The sequence below is a fragment of the Diuraphis noxia genome, unplaced genomic scaffold (genome assembly GCF_037042655.1).
Source record: "Diuraphis noxia isolate RWA-SAM2 unplaced genomic scaffold, SU_Dnox_SAM2 contig0001, whole genome shotgun sequence".
Lineage (NCBI taxonomy): Eukaryota > Metazoa > Arthropoda > Insecta > Hemiptera > Aphididae > Diuraphis > Diuraphis noxia.
Genome location: NW_028301711.1, coordinates 24,617,608 through 24,638,206, shown reverse-complemented (window position 1 = coordinate 24,638,206; position 20,599 = coordinate 24,617,608). Strand labels below are relative to the sequence as shown.

Sequence of the window (20,599 nt, the reverse complement as noted above, 5' to 3'; positions counted from 1 at the left end):
CTAATAGGTTTAATTTACTTGTATTGAAATATCAATATTATATTCTTATTATCATATGCAACACAAAGAAATAATGGCGATTGACAAAATGAAATATCGACCAATATCGGACAAACGATTCGTTGTGGCGAACAAAATATATTCTACACCAGTATTCATCACACACGGTCCTGCACTAATCACTAAGGTGTTAGGTATGGACTCATGCCCCACCGACTTAATCAAACGGTATAATAGTTATTACGCTCGGTGCAACGCCGGAAGCGATAACCACTGCAATTTGTCCCACAGTTGTAGACGCTGTAACAATCAGTCGACGTACGATGGACGGTCGCGGAGGCCAGGGTTCCAGGTTCAGAACGCCGTGCAATCCACCCAATCTGTGCGTTCTGCTTGTCCGTACCGACCCGAACAGCCGAAAAGACTGGACAGATCGGTGGATCTGTTGACAAATTTCAGATTAGCCGTGTCTAACCGACCAGGATCATCACGCAGTCCTCGGAACCGGCGCAGCACTTATAACGTACAGACGCCATCAAGCGACGATCAAAACCCCCAGCAAATCACTTATGACGTGGAACCGGAGTCGCAAAACAATCGAGGTGGCATTTATGACGTGTCTCACTCGTACATCACACATCAGCAAAACAACCGGAGGGGCATTTACGGTGTGTCGCAACCGTGCACTGCACTCCAAAGAAATACTTGTAATGACGTGCAACCACTTCCATCACGAGCATCCAATTTTAAAGACTCGGAGGCTCTAAAGGCTTTCACGATGATCGGCACCTTTCAGCTCCTTGACGGATTCCAAGGACTGTCACCTGTGCGGCAGCCACCGCGTGGCCGGTCATCGTCCTACAGTAGGTTGCACGACACTGACGGTGACATCGACGATTACCTCGACAACCATCTGAACTACGACATGGTGGCGCCAAGGGCTGTGGCCCTGCCCGGTCAGCCGTACGTTCACATCGACGAGTCGGACGTTAACACGACCCCCGACATTTGGGGCCTGACATTGAACAACCACAGCTCAATTGACTTGCAAGGATTGGGCATCCCGAGTCCCGCGACGTACGACGACTACAGCAGTTCACGAGACACGTCGGGACGGCGTCAGTGGTCGTCGTCGGACAACCGCCAATTAATGTCGTTTGGCCTCAACGATTCGTTCGGCATAAGCCGCCGCCGCAAGTCCTCGCCACCCGAACACCAGTCAAGGACAAGGCCTGCAGCTCCAGAGTGTGACTCATCGTCCCGTAGCAGAAGTAGATGTGACACTTGAGATAGGAACACCCAGTAGATGGTGTGTGTCCACGTCGCATAATATATTTATACACTATATTATTTTTAGACGTAACTCTCCCAAAATTCCAATATCGCCATTGGTTCAATTTATTGAGAGGGGGGGGGGGTTAAGCCCTGACTATTCATTGAGTATTTAATAATTTGAAGGACACTAATAAATTGGGGAGGACTAATTATTACTTTTTTTTTGGTAGTGGGCTAAGTCCCCTAAGCTATTCTGTGATTTGCGCCAATGAATATCACTCACCCAGCTGCCCATTATCATGCAATGTTCATGCCATTTAATTATAATTTTCTTATGGAATAATATTGAAAACCCACATTTAAATCTATTTATGTGCGGATGTGTCACGGTTTCACGAAAATAAAAATATGACATATGGTAATGCGGGAATTTGTGATATATACTGCACATAGGATTAGCCTAACCTAACCTAACCCCTGTAAGAACTAGCCATCAATGTCATGGTCGAGACCTTCAACCAAAGACTCGTATGCATAGAACTGTTTTATCCTCGGCATTCCCAATAATAAATTATGAAATGGAGTTTTGTCGGGGGGATTAATTATAGCTTTGTAATATATGTGTTATGATGGTTCACTTGTATAAAGGAGCCCGATGCTGACTTTCTAAATTTTTAAAAATTATATAAAATGTGAAAATTATATTTTATATTTCAGGTGCCTCTATAGTGCTGTATGGTATCACCCATTTAAATTGACACACAATAAAACCTAAAACGCCTTAACCCCGTATTCTCTAGCTAATTACACTCCCCAAATAAATTAGAATAGCATTGTTAACTCGGAAGTAATGGTATATGTTTGCCAATTCTATACTTATTCCTTCTAAGCTGGAATGATATGGAGTGACAATTAACACATAGTAGGTACATATATTCCGGCGCTATTCCTACAAAAGATAAGAACGTAAAATCGACTGAAATTAATACTCAAAGTCGATTTTTTAGGTTAATAATACTTTCAGGTGTAAAAAAAAATTAAAATAAATTCAAACAGTATTTCATAACTTAACACGTCCTACAACCATCATTTCGAACTCACAATCGTACCTACGTTCTTGCCAGATCACTCAGCGGCACGGGATAGCTCGTGCCTGCACCTGCGGCGACCTTACATAGGAAAATACTGTTGTCTCACCACTTTTAGCTTCACCAGCCTTAACTATTTTAACATTAAAATATTCCCCTTTATTTTACATACATGATATATCTTAAATTCTTAAATATAATTTAATTCATAGCGGGAACAGATTTTGATTAAAAACATCGTCCCGTACATTATTGTTTAAAACTGAATTACCCAATATTCCATTATTACCATATCAATATCAAATTATACAAGGTAAGGCACTTAGTTAATTTTCTAAATCTTAGTCGTATAATAAATATGTTTTGTAAAAACTAGGCGGTTTCCATACAAATCACGTAAAATGAATTGTTGAAATGTTCAATAATTCCTGAACATATTAAGTGGTGTTGGTATATATTTAAGTATATGTAAAAACTTAGCTTCGTAAATCGCATCAAATGGCACATTGTAAAGGGGAGTTGATATGATTGTTCCCAGGCTTCAATCATAGTGCTACAAGCACGCCTGCAGGATAAAATCCCACCAGGGGCAAGATAAAAATTCTAAAACCAAATCAAAAAGATTATTTTAAACTTTAATATATTTCTAGTCTTCGTTCTAAAATAGCATAACCTAAATAGAAAAAAAAACAACATTATGTCATACATAAGTCTTTTATATGTGTAGGTTTACAATACAATATTAATATTTTTTAAATAGGTACATGTTAATATAGATGTCACAAATTAATTATATTTATATTAATTATCAAATAAAAGTTCTATGCCTTGGTTGTATACAAAATAATTGGATCTAGGACGTTTCGGCGCGTGACCATTTCGGCGATGCAGCAATATCTATACATTGTCGTATCGCCATACGGTGTGGTATAGACATTTTATCTTTATTAGTTTATTACTATAAGTTATTGTTGTTATTGTTATGGTGTGTGGCGTATAGAAATTGTATCTTTATTAGTATAAATTATTGTTACTATTACTACACGAGGTGGTTACGATAGTCAATATGGAATCTGGTAATTTTATAATTTTTAGTTAGTCGGCAGAAAGTGGAGTACATGTCAAGTATTTTGTGTGTAACCGTCATCGCGATTTATTTTTTTTATCATTCGAAAAAGGTAAATAAATAGGTACCTATTATGTCAAAAGTAAAATCAAAAAGAAATAAAAATGTGATCCCCGTGGATGGTTTTATGTACATATTCGATAAACTTAGTGAGGACGAAACTAAACGGTTTTGGCGATGTCGTCGCAAAGAATTGTCTTGTCCGGCTCGAATACATACTGGTATTAGTGGTATTCATGATTTTAAATATTTAAAATGTTCTGATAAAAAACATTGTCATGATTCTGAAGCGGCTAGAATAGAAGCAGACACATGCAGCTTTAACGAGTATGCGACAACGAGCTATCCGAAAACGGATATCATTGAATTGATATATCGCCGAATCGCCCGCGCCGAAAAGTCCCACTCTCAAAATAATTGTATAATGTCTTCAACAATTTTTTTATTTTTGCTTTTTAACAATGTCTTTAATATGTGTGGCATTAAATTAACGATAGTTTTAAAATATTCCCAGTAGGGACAATGACCCCCTTGCCCTCCCTGCGGGCGCCCTTGGTTAGCACTTTTCATGTTGTATGATAATCCTATACTTTGATATACAATTTTAGACATATTATTAACTCAATATAAAATAGGTATATATCTTATTCAATTAATATTGATTAAAGATATTGATATTGATATTTTATTTTATTTTTATTTTTTACAGTTTTATTTAAAAAAGGTTTAAAAATATCAACCTAAAATAAATAGGTGACTGGTAAATGGTGGTTAATATGTTATTTATTCGTTATCCGATTTCTGCAGTACAAAAAAAAAAAAAATTAAATACCTATATTCATATTTTTATCATATTATATATTATATTTATTAAAATTCTCAACTTCCATTTTTTATTTATATTTTGAATATATTTTTATATCTAGTTTTATACATAATATAATTATACTTTTTAGTAAAATATTGATCATACTTATATGAAAATAAATAAATATTTGATTATTCAATCAATAAAATTTTTATATACCTATATAATAACTGAAATATAGATATTTTCTAATTTATGGCACTCTCGTGTTCAATACTTTACATTACACCACTAGTTATGATCCTGATATGTAAAAGTTTTATTGGTCATATTACTGTATACACTTGATAAATAATAACATCAAATATTGCAATATTAACTATTTTAATATTTTAATTTCAACTAGACTGAATAGTGATTTCTAAATGTAAAAATGTATTTCTATTAATCAAATTATTCTAAACAAAATCGTTAAAATACATAAATGTTTTTTAAAAAAAAATTAAGTAACAATAATAAGTACAATAAATTACTTATTTAATTCTTTCAATAGTAGTTTAAATCATAATACTAATATTGTAACAGAACTTAATAAATGGAATTTAAAGGTTTTTCAATTAAATAAAAATTAATAATAACAATGAGTAATAGTGATTGCAATGGTTAGCTCATAGCACTATGTATTCATGTTTAGTTATATGTAATTAACAAATTGTGAAATAAAAATTTTTTTTATTAGGTCTACTAAATAACCTTAATAAATTAAATTTATAATTAAAATTTGTATTTTTTTTAATTAACAAAAGCCATGTTTATTCTGTTAAATCGACTGATTTTCTTACATTATTGTACTGAATTTATTCATCACTTTATTAGAATGATTGTTGCCTATTATTTATTGCTAATGGTACGTTTAAAAATGTAAAATTTAACATACAAATTAATTCATAATAACACAATAATAGTTCACTTTCGTTGCTACATTTGACGCATTAGGTTTATGATTATAAAATACACTATACAGTTGTTTCAACTTTGAATTATTGTCAAGAACACATTCTAAACAATTTTTTCAATAAAAATTATGGATAATTAAATTTATGATGTAAATTTAAATTTCTCGGTGAAGTTAATTAGTTAATCATAGTTCTAAGCATTTGAAAGACAGCCATGATGGGGAAGTCATCCTTTAAAAAAATGTAAGATAAAATAGAAAACAATAAGTGATTATAAACGTTTATGGACAACAGCAATAAACCGACAAATCATAATATAAGTCAAGAACAGAACTACTATAGGTAAGGTACATTATGCATGCACTCCAAGAGGAATAACATCATGGCTCTTTCCAATTGACATCTGCCCATGCCGGCATAGGCGTCTCGTATGCCCAGTCCGGTCCACTGTACCTTAAAGCGTGCAGATACATGATCAGCTCGGTAGGTTTTGGGTCCTTGTAACGAATTTTGCACTCCTGACAGTGAGCATCTACGGTAAGCTTTTTTTTATCAAATCTGACGTCCGGCACGTCGATTCCCGTTTGTATGGAAGCATCGATCATTACACCGCCCTTCAACTCGCCATTCGTGGCTTGTCGCAACGGCGGTGCCAGATTATCGATGCTGTTATTCTGCACGACCGCCGGTAAAACCGGAAGTCCGTCCTCGGCCGCTGGAAGAACAGGAAGTCTGTTATCGGCCACCGACCAATTTTCAGCGTTGTGAGCGTTTATCAAGTCGTGGATAAGTTGCTCGTCGGTTTTGCCAAAATTACCGTATCGCCCCTTCTCCGGGCCGAATATCGTGTCGTTGTACAACGGGTCATTTTGGATTGGATGTCCCAGGTACTGCAAATGGACACGGATCTGGTGCATGCGGCCCGAACGAGGCTTGCACAATACAACACTGGTGTTCGTCTGCTCGTTGTACCCGATCAGCTGAAATGAGGTGCTGCACTGTTTCCCGTTCGGCGACACCTTGCACACACCGATCTTGTAGCTGATCACTTCGATCGGCTCCTCGCACTCGACCGACTCAGGAAACTTGCCTTCGACGCGGCACACATACTGTTTGTTCACCAACCGGTCCCGTATCTGCGCCTCCAGTGTCCGCGCCCTGTTCTGTGTACGGCCGAACATCAGAACACCACTGGTCAACCGGTCGAGTCGGTGGATAGTCTTTAGGTCTCTTAGACCGTACTCTTTCGCCAGCACAAATATCATGGTGTTGTGCCTGTAACGTCCACACGGGTGCACGGGAATGCTGGATGGCTTGTTGACGACCACGATATCGTCGTCCAGGTGTATGAAATCGATCGTACTGCTAGCCACCGGAACTTCATGTCTGTGCACCACGTTTGCCAGGAGATCATTATGTTTCAGTACATAGTCAGGTGTCACACGTTCGTTGTTTATCGTCAGCGATCCTTTTTCAATGTGCCGTTCGTATTCGTCGGACGAATGGGCGCGAAACTCCTCGCCAAACACGTCCATCAAGGTCCTGCCCACCCATCGTCCTTTGGTGTAGGTGGTGAACGTGAAGTAATAAGGATAGACCTTCCTCAGACCGTTTTCGATGTAATATGAAGTTTCATCGAACCTCTCGTCCGAGTATCCAGGACGCGTTATAACTGGATCCAGTTTGATTTTCTTAGGCTTCTTCGCAAGCTCAGCCCGACCGTTAAGTTTGCGTTTGCTTAACTGTAATACGTCTGAATTTTCTTGACGCTCTTCTTCGTCTGTGGCCGAACATTCATCAATTTTGGAGTCAATTGATTCTGAACCGTTTACTGCGGAACATTGTACTCCGACGTCAGATTTATTGCGAATAGTTGAAATAGAATGGTGTAATATATTATTTTCCATATTTTTCAGCGGAACAGCAAACAATTTCTTTGAGAACAAATGTATCAATCGCTGAATCCCCAACCCAGTTCGACGTACCATACGGAAAACATATGATTCTGTGAACAAGATGTAAAATCAATGTTACATTATACAATAACACATTAACATAAAACACAATATAAAAATACAAAAATACAAATAAGGTATACCTACCACGCACAAAAATATATTCATTTGTTGAATCATGCATAATTTAATATAAACAAAAACGTAATTAATTTTAAAACTATTAACTAGGTTAGGTAAACATGTATGTAATGTGTATCAATATTTAGTATTAAGTTTTAGTTAGTAAGTTTTAGCAGATGTAGCAAAATAGTAACTAGGTTGAGCTATAATATATGTGATAGAACTAGACAAATATAGGTCTTTCGGGAATGACCGCTTGACGCGATCACTGTTACACTGTAAGGCAAAACAGTAATACATGTTTATATTTTTAATTATTGTGTGTTTTTATGGTATACGTCGGAAGTGATCAGCGTGTATGACATATTATTATTTATTATGATTATTTTTTTAACGTTTGTAGAATTGACGAAAACATCATATTATTATTTAGAAATCTGTTTTGTGAAAATCAACTTAATTAATTTAATTTTTTTCAAAATAATGTAATTATTTTAAGTATTGCACACATTAAGTATAGACACATTTTTGTTGAACACAAGACAATACAATTAATATTTTACCATCAACTGTAGAAAATACTCCCACGTTTTAATTGTAATGAGAGAACCAAAAATATACTTTAATTTTTAATTAATTTAACTTTAAGTTTGATAATTGTGAATATTAAATAGACTCTCCCACTATGCTGCCACCAATAATCAGTGGTCAACTAATAACTAAAAAAACAATACAATTGGAATACAATATACAATAAATCTTTTAAGAATATCAATAATCTATATTCCTATACAAATACATAAGACAATTTATATTTTTGGGTTTCAAAATACCCAGCAGATAAATTATAACTTATAAGTAAAGGCCAGATATAATTGTGTTAAACATATTATATCAAAATTGCAGTATAAATATGTTCAAATACATTGAAAAATACAATAAAGTTTTATAATAAAATCATAAAATACATACCTATTTGTTAATTTTTTACTTAATAACATTATAGACATAAACAATTTATAGAATTATGAATTTCCAATTTAAATTTGGTATTAAAAAATAAAAATAAATTATTTTTCTAAATTAAAATTTATAATTATATATATATATATATTATATTTCTCAATTGATTTCTTGAAAATTACTTAAAGTATGTTCAAAATCTACACTTTTTATCGGTGCATATTTATAAATTTTTTAAAATTTGGCATAAGATTTAAATTATCATTTTTATATCCTTAATTTTTTTCTGAGTCATATTTAAATATATTTTTTAACCCATTAGAACCTAGAACCTGAAATATGTTGGCAAATAAATTATTATTATTGATATACTAATTATATCACAAAACTCATATTATGAGTATGTGACAGCATGAATTGTATGCTTCTCTACTATTAAAAATAAAATCCTAATGTAAAAATGAACATTATTAATGGAATTCATGTCAATATTTGATAAGATTTGATTTACCTGATATTAATAAACAGTTGTAATATCTATTAAATCCAGTCCTTAATTATAAGGAAAGAAAATAAAATTTTATATCAATGCTTTTAACCAAAACTTGTAACACCCTAAGCTCTAATAATTTTTAAAAATTCAAACACTGATCAAACAATGATTCTAGTTTCAAAACACCCAATCAAATTAATCACAACCCAAATTTACAATCTTCATATATTTCATTTTTTATGTGGTTGATTTTGTAGTTAATTATTTATTTAATAATAGCATAATTAGAATATTTTACAATCAATTAGAGGTAAATACTCTAAATATTTTTCTTAAAGTAACAAAGAACACAATATCTGATTCTTTCAATTAAGTAGTTCTTAATTTCTCGTGTAACCTTCTTCTTCTTCTTCTTCTTCCTATGGCATTTTTAATCTCTTACAAGTTTTTTCCTCCATTACTACCCTTCACCACTTATCTCCATCTTGGGCAGTTTCTCTCCAATCCTCAACTCCAAGGGTTTTTAGGTCTTGCTCTAACACGTCAATCCATTTTTTCTTAGGTCTTCCTCTAGGTCTTTTACCTTGTGGTTTTCATTCCAATACGGCTCTAACTGCTTCGTTCTCTCGTCTTCTCACTATGTGGTCTAACCATTGAATTCTTTGGTCCTTAATGAAGCTTGTTACTGGTGCTAGTTCCAACATATCGTACTCCCTAGTAGTCAGATATATAATTATTTGAGTTACAATAAGTTACTTAATTAATACAGAATAAATCCAAATTCCAAAATAATTAATATAGCCAATAGCAATACGTAACATTGCCTTGTTGACATGTATCTTATGGTTGGGTATGGTCTGATCTCTGATGTCAAAATATAAAGTATGTTTTGTCAGCAACCAAATACTAATAATATAATTTATAGTATTTGCAGTGACAATTCTGCGGGTTACTATTTTTAACTTTTTTTTAAGGGAGGAATTAACAATAAAGAATTCGATATAATATAATATAAAAGTTGATTTCGGTTTGTCTGGCATTTATGCCTCCCTAAACAGCTGGACCGATTGCAACGAAATTTGGTACAGAGATATTATATAAGACCTATGGGCAGAAGATAAGCTAAATTGAAAAGTGATATGCCCAGATATCATTTAATTAAATATTTGAATTGTCAGACTTTTCTCGATAAAACAAATAAAATTACATAATGATAAACTAATTTGAATATTGTTGTAAGATTATTGATTATTAGTTATTACTTAGTATATTTTAACCGATATCTATCTATGTATATAAAAATATACTGCTGGCATAATCACAAGAAACAAGTTTAACACACAGTTTGAGACATACAAGAGATTGGATTTTTAATGGGCTACAAAATGCATTTGAGTTCAGCTAGTCTTATAAAAAAAAAACAAAAAAACTATATTTTTAATAAATTACTGAACTAGAACACTCATATTAACCAATATTAACCAGAATAATAATCCAAACGTTTGTTTAAATTATTAATCTTGGCGTTTGAATACCCGAATACATACAGCATCTAAAACCCTTAACATTAATAAATGATTCAGGCCTAATGTCTTACTTAAAACTATGTTAATTATAATGAATAATCTATTATAATAGCCAGAGTGACTTGTATATATATATATATATATTAATTTTTTTATTTAGCTTTTAGTATAAACTATTAAAGCTCAACAATTAATGTGAATACAGGAGATGCATATAGCATGTGACAATAAAATATATAAACATAATGTTGGTAAATATTAATAAAGTAGTATAGGTACACAAAATTATTATAAGATGATTATAAAGATAGATAAGAACATAAAATGATGAAACTAAAACAATAACAATATTTATGGGAAGACGTACAACGGTGTAGATAATTATAATAGTCTTTTATTTAGTCAATACTGCTACTGAGACCAAAATTAACTTTCCCAAGCCGTCTACGATCCCCAATTCCGATAAACCATCATACGCTCAAAGTACTTCTTCTAACCAAAACTACCCCTTTTATAACTTTTCATCATACATTGAAACATTATTTTCTTCCTTTATTACTTTAGCGCTATCAAAAGCCCCTCCTAGCCTTGTTAAAAAGTGACTTGTACAATTATAAAATACACCAAAACAAATAATTATAAAACAACTGAACAGTTATTATGTACTAATGTACTATAAAATTTTAGTGCTTATTGAACAGCATTTATTTTATAACATCATCATTAGAAGATATAAAGAACAAATAAAAATGTGGTTAAAAAAATAAATAAATACGTAATGATACAGATATCCCAACTAAAGTAGAATACTACACAATGGCGACGGGATATATAGAATTATTTGAAGCAATTGCTTATTGTCTAAAAGACCTTTGGCAACTGCTGCTTATTAGTTGTGGTAAAAATGTTTAAAATATAAATTATGCTTCAAAGTCTCCACAATTTTGCACTAGCCACTGATAATAAACATTGCTTTACCTATTAAATAATATGATTAGGTAGCTTACAAAGTATCAGTAACTGAAATATCAAAATTGAGTATAGCCATATAAAAGCAACAAATAGGCTTCAATAGAAGCAATATTTAAAAAATTATAAAAAACTTCAAAATTACTTTAAGTTGTAGTATACAATAAAATAAGAGGATTGTAATTAGTAAAATTCATGATGTAAAAATTTTATTTCTCAAATCAAAAATAAAATTGTAACATCAATACTTCTACAAAAGCCAACTAATAATAAATTATAAAAATAACTATAAAAACAAAAAAATAAACATGAAGCTTACCCGAAATAATAAGTTTGTTATGTGTTCTTGTTCTTAAACATTCACGCAACACAGACAATTAATTCATCATGGTGTAACGTTTTTTTACATGGAACAATGTTTGAAGAAGGAACTAAAAATTCAAAATTTCAAAAATGATCAACAATTCAGCATAATATTATATCACAAGTTAAAATATATTCTCTGAGTAGGAGTTTGAACCGCGGTCCGTGAGAGATATCAACAATTCTGAACACGATGTGTGATAATATTCATAATAAATAATAATAATATTCGTTGTGATAATATTCTGATAGCCTATGTTTATATCATTAAAATAATTATATACTTATTACCATAGGTATATACAACTACAAATTACAATATATCTATGGTTATTACTATTAAATTAGTTATTAGTTTATAATTTAAAATTTTATTTACCAGTAATCAGTAATCAGTACCACACGTAAACATCATAGACATTAATTTATAATAATAGCAATTGTAAATGTCTATCTCTATGGTAAACACCGACCACACCACTCAGCCATCAACAAAAAAAATAAATAAAATACTTACAAAGTGGTAAAGTAATTTATATTTATTACTTTACCGATAAATAATTACTTACTTTTTAATACTTTACCAAAGTTATATTACCGTTGTACATCACTAGTGATCCTAGAGCAATAATAATTTCTGCACGTGCGTGAATGAATGATAGTAAAATATGATGACGTTATCTCCTATCAGTCTACACAACGAAATTAATGTGTTAAGTATACTGTTATGAGAAATTGTAAAATACTATTTCAAATTTTTAGAGTTAACCATTATATTGGATTATAAATTTAAACTGTAATTTTCGTTCTAGCTCTTGTATTACAATTTAATATTTATTGCATAAAACCGTTTTTATTACCTTCAACAACATGTTGAATGTGTAGTGATCACGTCACCTACAGGTATCAGTAGTCAAGGATGATGGTTGGAAGGTGACTCTTGAGTTAATTACACAACATAGAATTCTTCTTAATTAGATTAATTGTTTATTTATTGTGATAAAACATATATTTATTTATAACATGAAAGCTGAATGTAAGTTAAGTATTCTGAATGATAGAATAAATTCGGTTTGATTCGAATATTTTCTAAGTTCAAAATATTGTTTATAAGAAATTTTCTAAGTCCAATGAATTAAATTAAACAACAGACTGGCGTGAAGGTGCTCTGGCTAGTCTGGTCAAGTCGCGTCTGAATACAGGCCGTTTCGGGGTCCCTTATATAGTGCTACCCTCTACTCCCCATAGTCTACTCGTTCTTGTCGCTGTTCTCACGGATGTGGTATAATTATCTAGACTGACGGAAATGTTACTCGCCCACATACAAGCCAAATGTGCATCCCGTGCAGCTGCAAACCTTGGTGATTGATATTATAATTAACATTAAGAGTATATATTATAATATTACATTTAAACATTTGGTTCTTTGAACTTTTGTAATGATGCATAAAACTACGTCTTGTGCACCCTTATTGAGGACATTTTTATAGTCGTCTGCTCCCATGATTTAGTATGTCCCTAATTTTAATGATTTCCAGAAATGCTGTCCCTCCTACATTTACAAGGATCGTCGCACCCTTCCCTAGATTGATGCGGCTGGTACCTAGTTGACCGTGAACTATGCAATGCGGGACGCTAGTCCATAGCAAATGCATGTTTATTTTGCCTGAAATCATCAAAATCACACCTAGGTCTATTATTGCATAAGTAAGTATAATTCGTTATTATTTTGATCATTTAAATTGATCTTGTTATTTTAAGTTAATACAGTGAAACCCATTAATGAATAAAATCCCTAAAATCTGAAGATGATAAAAATTGTTTTCCTATGATTGCCTTACTAAATATACCTAATATTCTTATTGTATTTTAGTTATTATTAATGAAGTTTTAATTTTAACTGTCAACCAAAAATATTTGAATTAACTTAAAAAACCAGTTGTGTTGCTGATTAGAAAACTAGTTGTGTTGACTCAATTTTAACCGTCAACCAAAAATATTTAAATCAACTTAAAAAACCGGTTGTGTTAACTAAATTAATTAATTATCTATTTTTATTGAACAGATTTCCAACATAGAAGTTGGCCCCAAAATTTATGGATTTCTAATTAATGATAATGGATATAATTGAAAAATGTGCTCCAGGAATTTTGAGGAAGATTGTTTTATTGAAAATATTAAACAGTAAATGCCTTTAAATAACGGTAAGAGCTTAAATCAAGACCTATGTTATATTTAAAATGTAGAAATAAATTTATATTAAACTTGCCAGAACCCTTGTAAGTAATTTTTAGTTTTAAATTTAAATAATAAATATTTTATATTGATTAATATTTAAATTCTTTAGTTGCAGACCTAAAATTATAATCACAGAGGATTGTGGTGTATCTGTATTAGAACCTGAAGTATTGTGGCCTACATTTCCAAATCTTATATCTATTTATGAATCAAAAGAACCTTTGGATTTGTTGTTAAGTCCTAATATAAATGAATTATTTGCTGTAACACAAAGTTCTTTAATTGGTATGTTATATTTATTAAAAATTATATATATTTATATATAATAATGTGATATATGTACTTAATTCTTTCATTAAAATTATTGGTACTTGTTTGTTATCACCCCGCCAGTACACCAAATAACATTTATCTCCCCGCCATTCTTATTTGTTATCGGCCCGCATATAGTTATCGTGTTTAGCTCATGATAGATGATCTATTTTGGGAAATATTTTAGGAAATAACTACACTTTGCGAGACATTTTATATCATACTAATATAATATCAAATAAATAATAATATTATATTAGTACGTTGCTGGCTTAATAAAATGTAATAATAAAAAGTTATTTCTGAGTTCTGTATTCAGTATTATTATTTATATTATTTTTTTTTTTAAATTTATAATTGTAATACATTTTTTAATTTTAAATGGCCTCCTTTTAAATCTATAATAATAATACATTTTTTTTACATTTTTGTATTGTATTATAATATATTTTATTTATGGCCGGGCGATAACAAACAAGAGTGGCGGGGAGATAAATGTTATACGGTGTACTGGCGGGGCGATAACAAACAAGTACCAAATTATTTAAAAATACTTAAGGAAAATAATTCTACAAAATGTTTTGTTAGTGATATTACAACATCAGACCTGGATACTCCACGACGTGCAAAGTATCGTTTTAAATTAGCAAAAATCAAAATCAATAAAAAAATCAATGTATTACATCAAAAAATGAGATGAATTCAAATCAAGCTAACAAACTTCAAAGCTTTATTTAAAAATTTAGATATTAAATTGATGATACTTATGATTATATATTGGTAGGTAAATAGACAAGTAGACAACTGTACTCTGTTGGTACAGAGGTTCCTAAACTTTTCACCGACAATCAATTTTAGAGAATTTTTAATGGCAACCCACAGTATACTTATTACCATTTTTGCTGTTTTGTTATATCTGAAATAACTTAAAGTATGTCAACGTTGTGATGACATGTAACTATATCACTGGTACACTTGTAACCCCTTATATGTACCGTGTGTTCACCAGTTTAGGGAACACTGAATTTCTCGGCCAGATTATGTTGGAATAAATCAAATTTTTTTTACAAACTGTTGGTATATAAATACACATTTTCAGATAAACTTCACATTTTTAACCGGCTTGGTACGCACATGCGCAACGCAACTTTTTTTTTTTAATGGCAACCTGTTATTTTTGATACCAAATTCGGATAGACTGAATATTTTTACGTCATTTTGACCAATTAACCATGGCTCTTAAACCTAAATTAACTAAATGAGAGCCATTCAAATTTTAATCAATAATACAGTTTTGCAATTCATTATAAAATGCATACAACCACTTATAATTATTTATTATTGGTTACTTTTTGAATATTTTTTGCATACAGTTGTAATCAATTTTAATTAAATAATTTTATACCCATATTATGTTAATCTTATTTATGACACGTATCAAAAAAAAAAAAAAAAAAATACTTAAAAATATTCAAAAAGTAACCAATTTAAACTTGTAACTTAATAAGCAAACAAGTAACTTAATTTAAAACATAATTATACTCAATTTAGTTGATGTTTTTTAGATTATTTGAGAAGTATATTACAGCAATTCCAAATTCTCATTAAATTGAAAAGATTTTAAAAGTATGTGATATCAGCATGTGTTGTCTCTGTCTTACAAATGTGTAAAATAACAAATTTTACACTCTGCCAATCACATTTAGCTTTGTTATTTTAAAATTAGAGTGAATTAGCGTTTTATAAAATTTAAAGGTAAGTTTATAATTTAGACAACCTCATAGGCTTTTAACTATATTTTAATTTTGAAGCAAGTTATAAGTATTTTAATATGTACAAAACATTTACAATTTAAAAATACTTATATTTTGCTTCAAAATTAAAATATAGTTAAAAGCCCATGAGGTTATTTAATATTCTTACCCTTAAATTGTATAGGAAATCAATTCACTTTAATTTTTAAACTAACGGAGCTGAGCATAAAATTTGCCATGTGACGTAGTTGTAAGACGGAGACAACACATGCTGGTATCACGTCCTCTTAAAAACAATCTAAATGTGGTACAGTTTAGATGAGCATACAAAATGATTATTGTTCAACATTTAACTTAGTAGATAGATTCATGGAAATTTTACTCTACAAAATAATAATGATGATAAAATATATAGTTTGTATTTACAAATAAAATTATGAATGCGGATGCTATTTACAATATATGATACAAATGATATTGATCAATAAATTTTCTTTGATGGATTTTAGAACTACTACCAAATTAATAAACACGTTATCAGATATCTATAAGACACTCTTAGCAACAGTTATATGAATAAATTCTTATTTAGTCGTATTAATATATATATATATATGTATACCAAATATTTTATTTAAAAACAATGAATGAGGTCAGCCTAAATCCTAGAACTTTTTATTTAGAAATAATAACCATTTTGTACTAAATCATCGCATGCTTGAAAATCATCAATTTCTTAAATTGATCCAGTACTAATTATTATATTACATTATAGTAGAACCACTTATCAAAATGCATACACTATCTTTCATCTATAAAAATGTAAGGAGATATTTGAATAAATTGATATTATTTAAGAAACAATAGTTACGTTGTTGTTTAGATAATTTTTTTCTATATAGTTAGTAAGCTGTTGTTCTTTATGATTTTTAAGTTATTTTAACGTTTTATAAATTAATATAACTCATTAATTTTTGTTAATACTTTTTAGCTGATTCATTGGATTTTTTATGGATTTTTAAATGAAAATCAGTGATTTAAATATGCAGTCTTTGGAATATGGAAAACTTTAATGTTGACAATTTTGAAGATATGCATGTGATTCATTTGGAAGAATGTATTCAAGTTCACAAAGCAACTGATTTTGAAATGTAGAACTTAACTTGCTAAGGAATTTATCTTAGTTTTGCTTTAATATGTTGATTATTTATTTCTTTTTTAAAAACCATTTGGTATGTGATGATTTGGTTGTATCATAAAAGCATGAGTATGTCTAACATTAAACAAATAACCCATTTATCATTAGCTACACATTATACCACATCATAATTTCAAATACATTAAGACGTAACTAATCTTTATAAGAAATTAATATTTTTATGTAAAATATCTAGAATCTCTGCATATTTTTTTTTTTTTGTTATTAACCATTTTTTCATGTCTTAGATCTATGAAATAACCACAAAAATTATGTATCTGCTCTATTTATTATAACCAATATCATAGTAGTAAAATGCAATATCTTAATAATCACCACCAGATTTTAATTGTAAAAAAATAAAACATATTTTTATACCTAACCTTATTTTTCAAGTATAGAATAGTTCAATTTCAACTTTTAAGTAAAATCTTTTACAATGTTTCTTATTTTCTTTCAACACTTTTTTTGGTCTAGTATGATTCCTAAACAACACAAAATTAGGTTTAATTTTTTCAAATTTTCTAACTCTAGTAATTCATTTTCAATTACAAAAATCTTACATGGCTATAATTACTATAATAAAGATCTGAACTTTGATTAATATTTAATAAATTTTATGACAAAAAGTCTTTTGCCAATGGATTGGACAACACTTTCAACCCATTTTAATTTTATGTTTTTTTTTTATACATCTCATATGGTATCCCAAGACCATTGACCATTGTATAAATATTTAGTGAATGTGCGCATATATATTAGTGAAAACATATTTATTTTTGTGATTATAATTAATGATAATAATTGAATTGTAAATTGTAAATAATTTGTAATAGGTATTTCAGATTTTTTTTAAGTGCTTGAATAAGTCCTATGTTATGTGTTAATTGAGAATATTGGAACTATTTTGAGATAAAAAAGTGAAAATTTCTAGTATAATGTTAAATGTAATGCTAATGGCCTCAGATGTTGAAGCAGAAATTATTAATAATTTCAAGATCGATAAACAAGAAGTAAAAAATATGTGAATATTTTGAGTTGAAATGAGTGGGTAAATAAATGTAAAAAAAAAAATATTCAATAAAATAATTAATAAATATAAGTAATTGAGGTAAAACATTAATAGGTATGTAATTAAGTAAAAATAATAATAAAACTAAATGATTAATAATAATTAAATAATTGGAAATAATAATATTTATAGGATAGTGAAATTTCAATTATCAAATTTAGAAAATGAAAAAGGTTACCATTTTTATTTTCAAAATTTGATGAAAAAAAATATAAAATTAAGATTTGAGATATCATTGTTATATTATTACATATTATCATGTCCACATTCCATGGTAATAATTATTTTGATAATTATTCTTGATAAAATAAATTATAATTAATATAATCGAGACAAATTTACAATTACCACTTGCGTAAATAATTTTAAAAGAGATTTAATATATGCTCTCCAATTGAATGGTCTACATAAATGTACGCTAATATTTAAAACTGTTAAGTAAATTTCATGGAAATGATTTAAACAAAAAAAAGTTGATAAAATATTATAATGGAAAGTTAAGATGAGAAACTTGTAGAAAATTTATATTGTTTTTGTTGTTTGTCTGATATAAGCTTTATATGTATCAGAGCAATGTTATTTACTTGATTATGATAAATCATGTTAATAAACTAATTATGTTTGAAATTAGCTGCAGAGCTTCTAAAATCAGTATCTTGTTCTTTTTAAACATTATTTTTTAAATTAAAACAGGGTATGGTGGAGGAGGGAAGTGATTTTACATAAAACACTCATAATCTAGATCATACAATTAGTGTTCTATTTTATAACTATGTAATATGTAACATTTTTAAATACATTTTTAGGCAAATACTCTCCACAAACCATGAAGCGAAAGTTGTGATTGACATTATAGATGACTACAAATTGATAGATGGAAGATTAGCAGAAAATAGTGGTGACATCACATTTAATTATGTCACTATTAGTACCAATACTGATATAGGAACCAATGTCAATAATTTTGAAATAGCAGTCAGTAGTTTTAGAGGTGTTATCATCGTCAACAAATTCAATGTACATTTGCAGAATCATAATTTTAATCAGCCAAGCAAATATAAATAATGATACATACCTACCTATCTAAGTTATTCTAAAAAGTATATAATATTCATTATATATTTTTTTGTTACAAATTTAAATTTTATAGCTGTTTGTACCTAATTTTGATTTAAACAATTTTTTGTATTATTTCAGTTCACAAATGCAATAAAAAATTAAACTTTACGAGTAATTTCATATACGTTTTAAAAAAATATATTTTATATTTATATACATAATACATATTATATATTTTTATAGGGATTGTCACATATAATATACAAATAGTCTCATGATACACACTATATATCATCAACTAAAACATAACAAGATTAGTATGGAATATTTATGATTTATAAACTCAAAACTATCTCATAATTAAACAACTTATACTGGTAATCTGGTAATACTACTGTAATAGTGTAATATAATAATTAGTATATTTTGTAAATAACACAAATCATCTCATAATAATTAAGTTATAAGACATAAAAACATTAAACAATTATTTTAATTCAATAATCACTAATCAGATCATAATATTATGTCTTATTTATTTGATAATTCAACTATTCTTATTTTTGTATTTTTATTATTTTTTTATTATTGTTGTTTTCATAATATCTTCCCATTTTTCAGAAGTACTGTGATTCCCTAAATTTATTATTTCTACTTATTTCATTCACAATATCCTGTATCACTAGTATACTGCTATTATCGCGCAATAACCACAAAAACAATTTGACGCCTCGATTTATTAAGAATTTAGCTCCAGAGTTGTGTAAAAGCGTAGAACTTACCTATATTTTATATCTATATTCATGTGGTATATCTAAAATTACTTTGTTTTAAGTCAAATTTTTTTTCTATTAAATTTTACAATTCTCACCAGTTTGTACTGATTTCTCTGACATTAGACCGGAGATATTCTGGTCAGTTGAACTACATTTTGTTAATAATATACTTTGGCTTAATATCTTGTACTTCTTTATTTACCTAACTATATTTAATACTCAATGACTATAATGTTTAAGTAAATTATTTAGCCAGGAATATAATTGTTAAACTCAAGTATAGTTTCATTTTCATAATCACCATTATACTCTTCTTAAAGATTTTTTAAATCACTTTTAAATTCCCAGTCGAATATGTATGCATTTAATAGGAGTTATAATCTCTTAATAGTGGGCATGAACTAAAAACTGGTACCAAAATTAAGAATTGACTCATAAATGGACACAATACATGTACATTGTATATATAATTGCAAAGAGCTGAAAACATTTACACAAAACAGATTAAAGATATTTTTAAATTTAGGTACATAAACATAATACAT

General features: G+C 29.4%; 1 protein-coding gene, 1 long non-coding RNA gene and 1 pseudogene across 14 annotated transcripts; 2 read left to right on the top strand and 1 right to left on the bottom strand.

Moving 5' to 3' along the window:
• The first annotated feature begins 88 nt into the window (after window positions 1-88).
• Window positions 89-1,306, top strand: LOC107164280 (uncharacterized; annotated as a pseudogene).
• A 90-nt stretch (window positions 1,307-1,396) lies between these two features.
• LOC107164292 (pseudouridylate synthase RPUSD2-like) lies at window positions 1,397-12,316 on the bottom strand. 2 transcript variants are annotated; one of them, XM_089219334.1, is made up of 3 exons: window positions 12,215-12,316; window positions 11,602-11,713; window positions 1,397-7,258 (listed from the first exon to the last, which is right to left on the bottom strand). In XM_089219334.1, exon 3 carries the CDS (start codon window positions 7,239-7,241, stop codon window positions 5,634-5,636), a length of 1,608 nt encoding a protein of 535 aa, XP_089075460.1. In that variant the 5' UTR covers window positions 7,242-7,258; window positions 11,602-11,713; window positions 12,215-12,316; the 3' UTR covers window positions 1,397-5,633. The 2 variants fall into 2 exon arrangements, with proteins under 2 accessions (XP_089075460.1, XP_089075463.1); XM_089219337.1 differs by lacking the exon at window positions 12,215-12,316 and adding an exon at window positions 12,025-12,166.
• On the top strand, window positions 12,029-20,210 carry LOC107164293 (uncharacterized). Of its 12 annotated transcripts, none has more exons than XR_016190226.1 (9): window positions 12,332-13,006; window positions 13,184-13,352; window positions 13,711-13,849; window positions 13,993-14,168; window positions 14,784-16,771; window positions 16,941-18,198; window positions 19,026-19,319; window positions 19,417-19,449; window positions 19,522-20,210. It is a non-coding gene; the product is annotated as an uncharacterized LOC107164293 (long non-coding RNA). The 12 variants fall into 12 exon arrangements; XR_001506054.2 differs by having other exon boundaries at window positions 12,336-12,578; window positions 12,797-13,006; window positions 19,026-19,449; XR_001506053.2 differs by having other exon boundaries at window positions 12,336-12,681; window positions 12,797-13,006; window positions 19,026-19,449.
• The last annotated feature ends 389 nt before the right edge of the window (window positions 20,211-20,599 follow it).

Coding starts and splice junctions, on each gene's coding strand:
- LOC107164292 (XM_089219334.1), bottom strand. CDS start 7,241: ATGGTACGTCGAACTGGGTTGGGGATTCAGCGATTGATACATTTGTTC.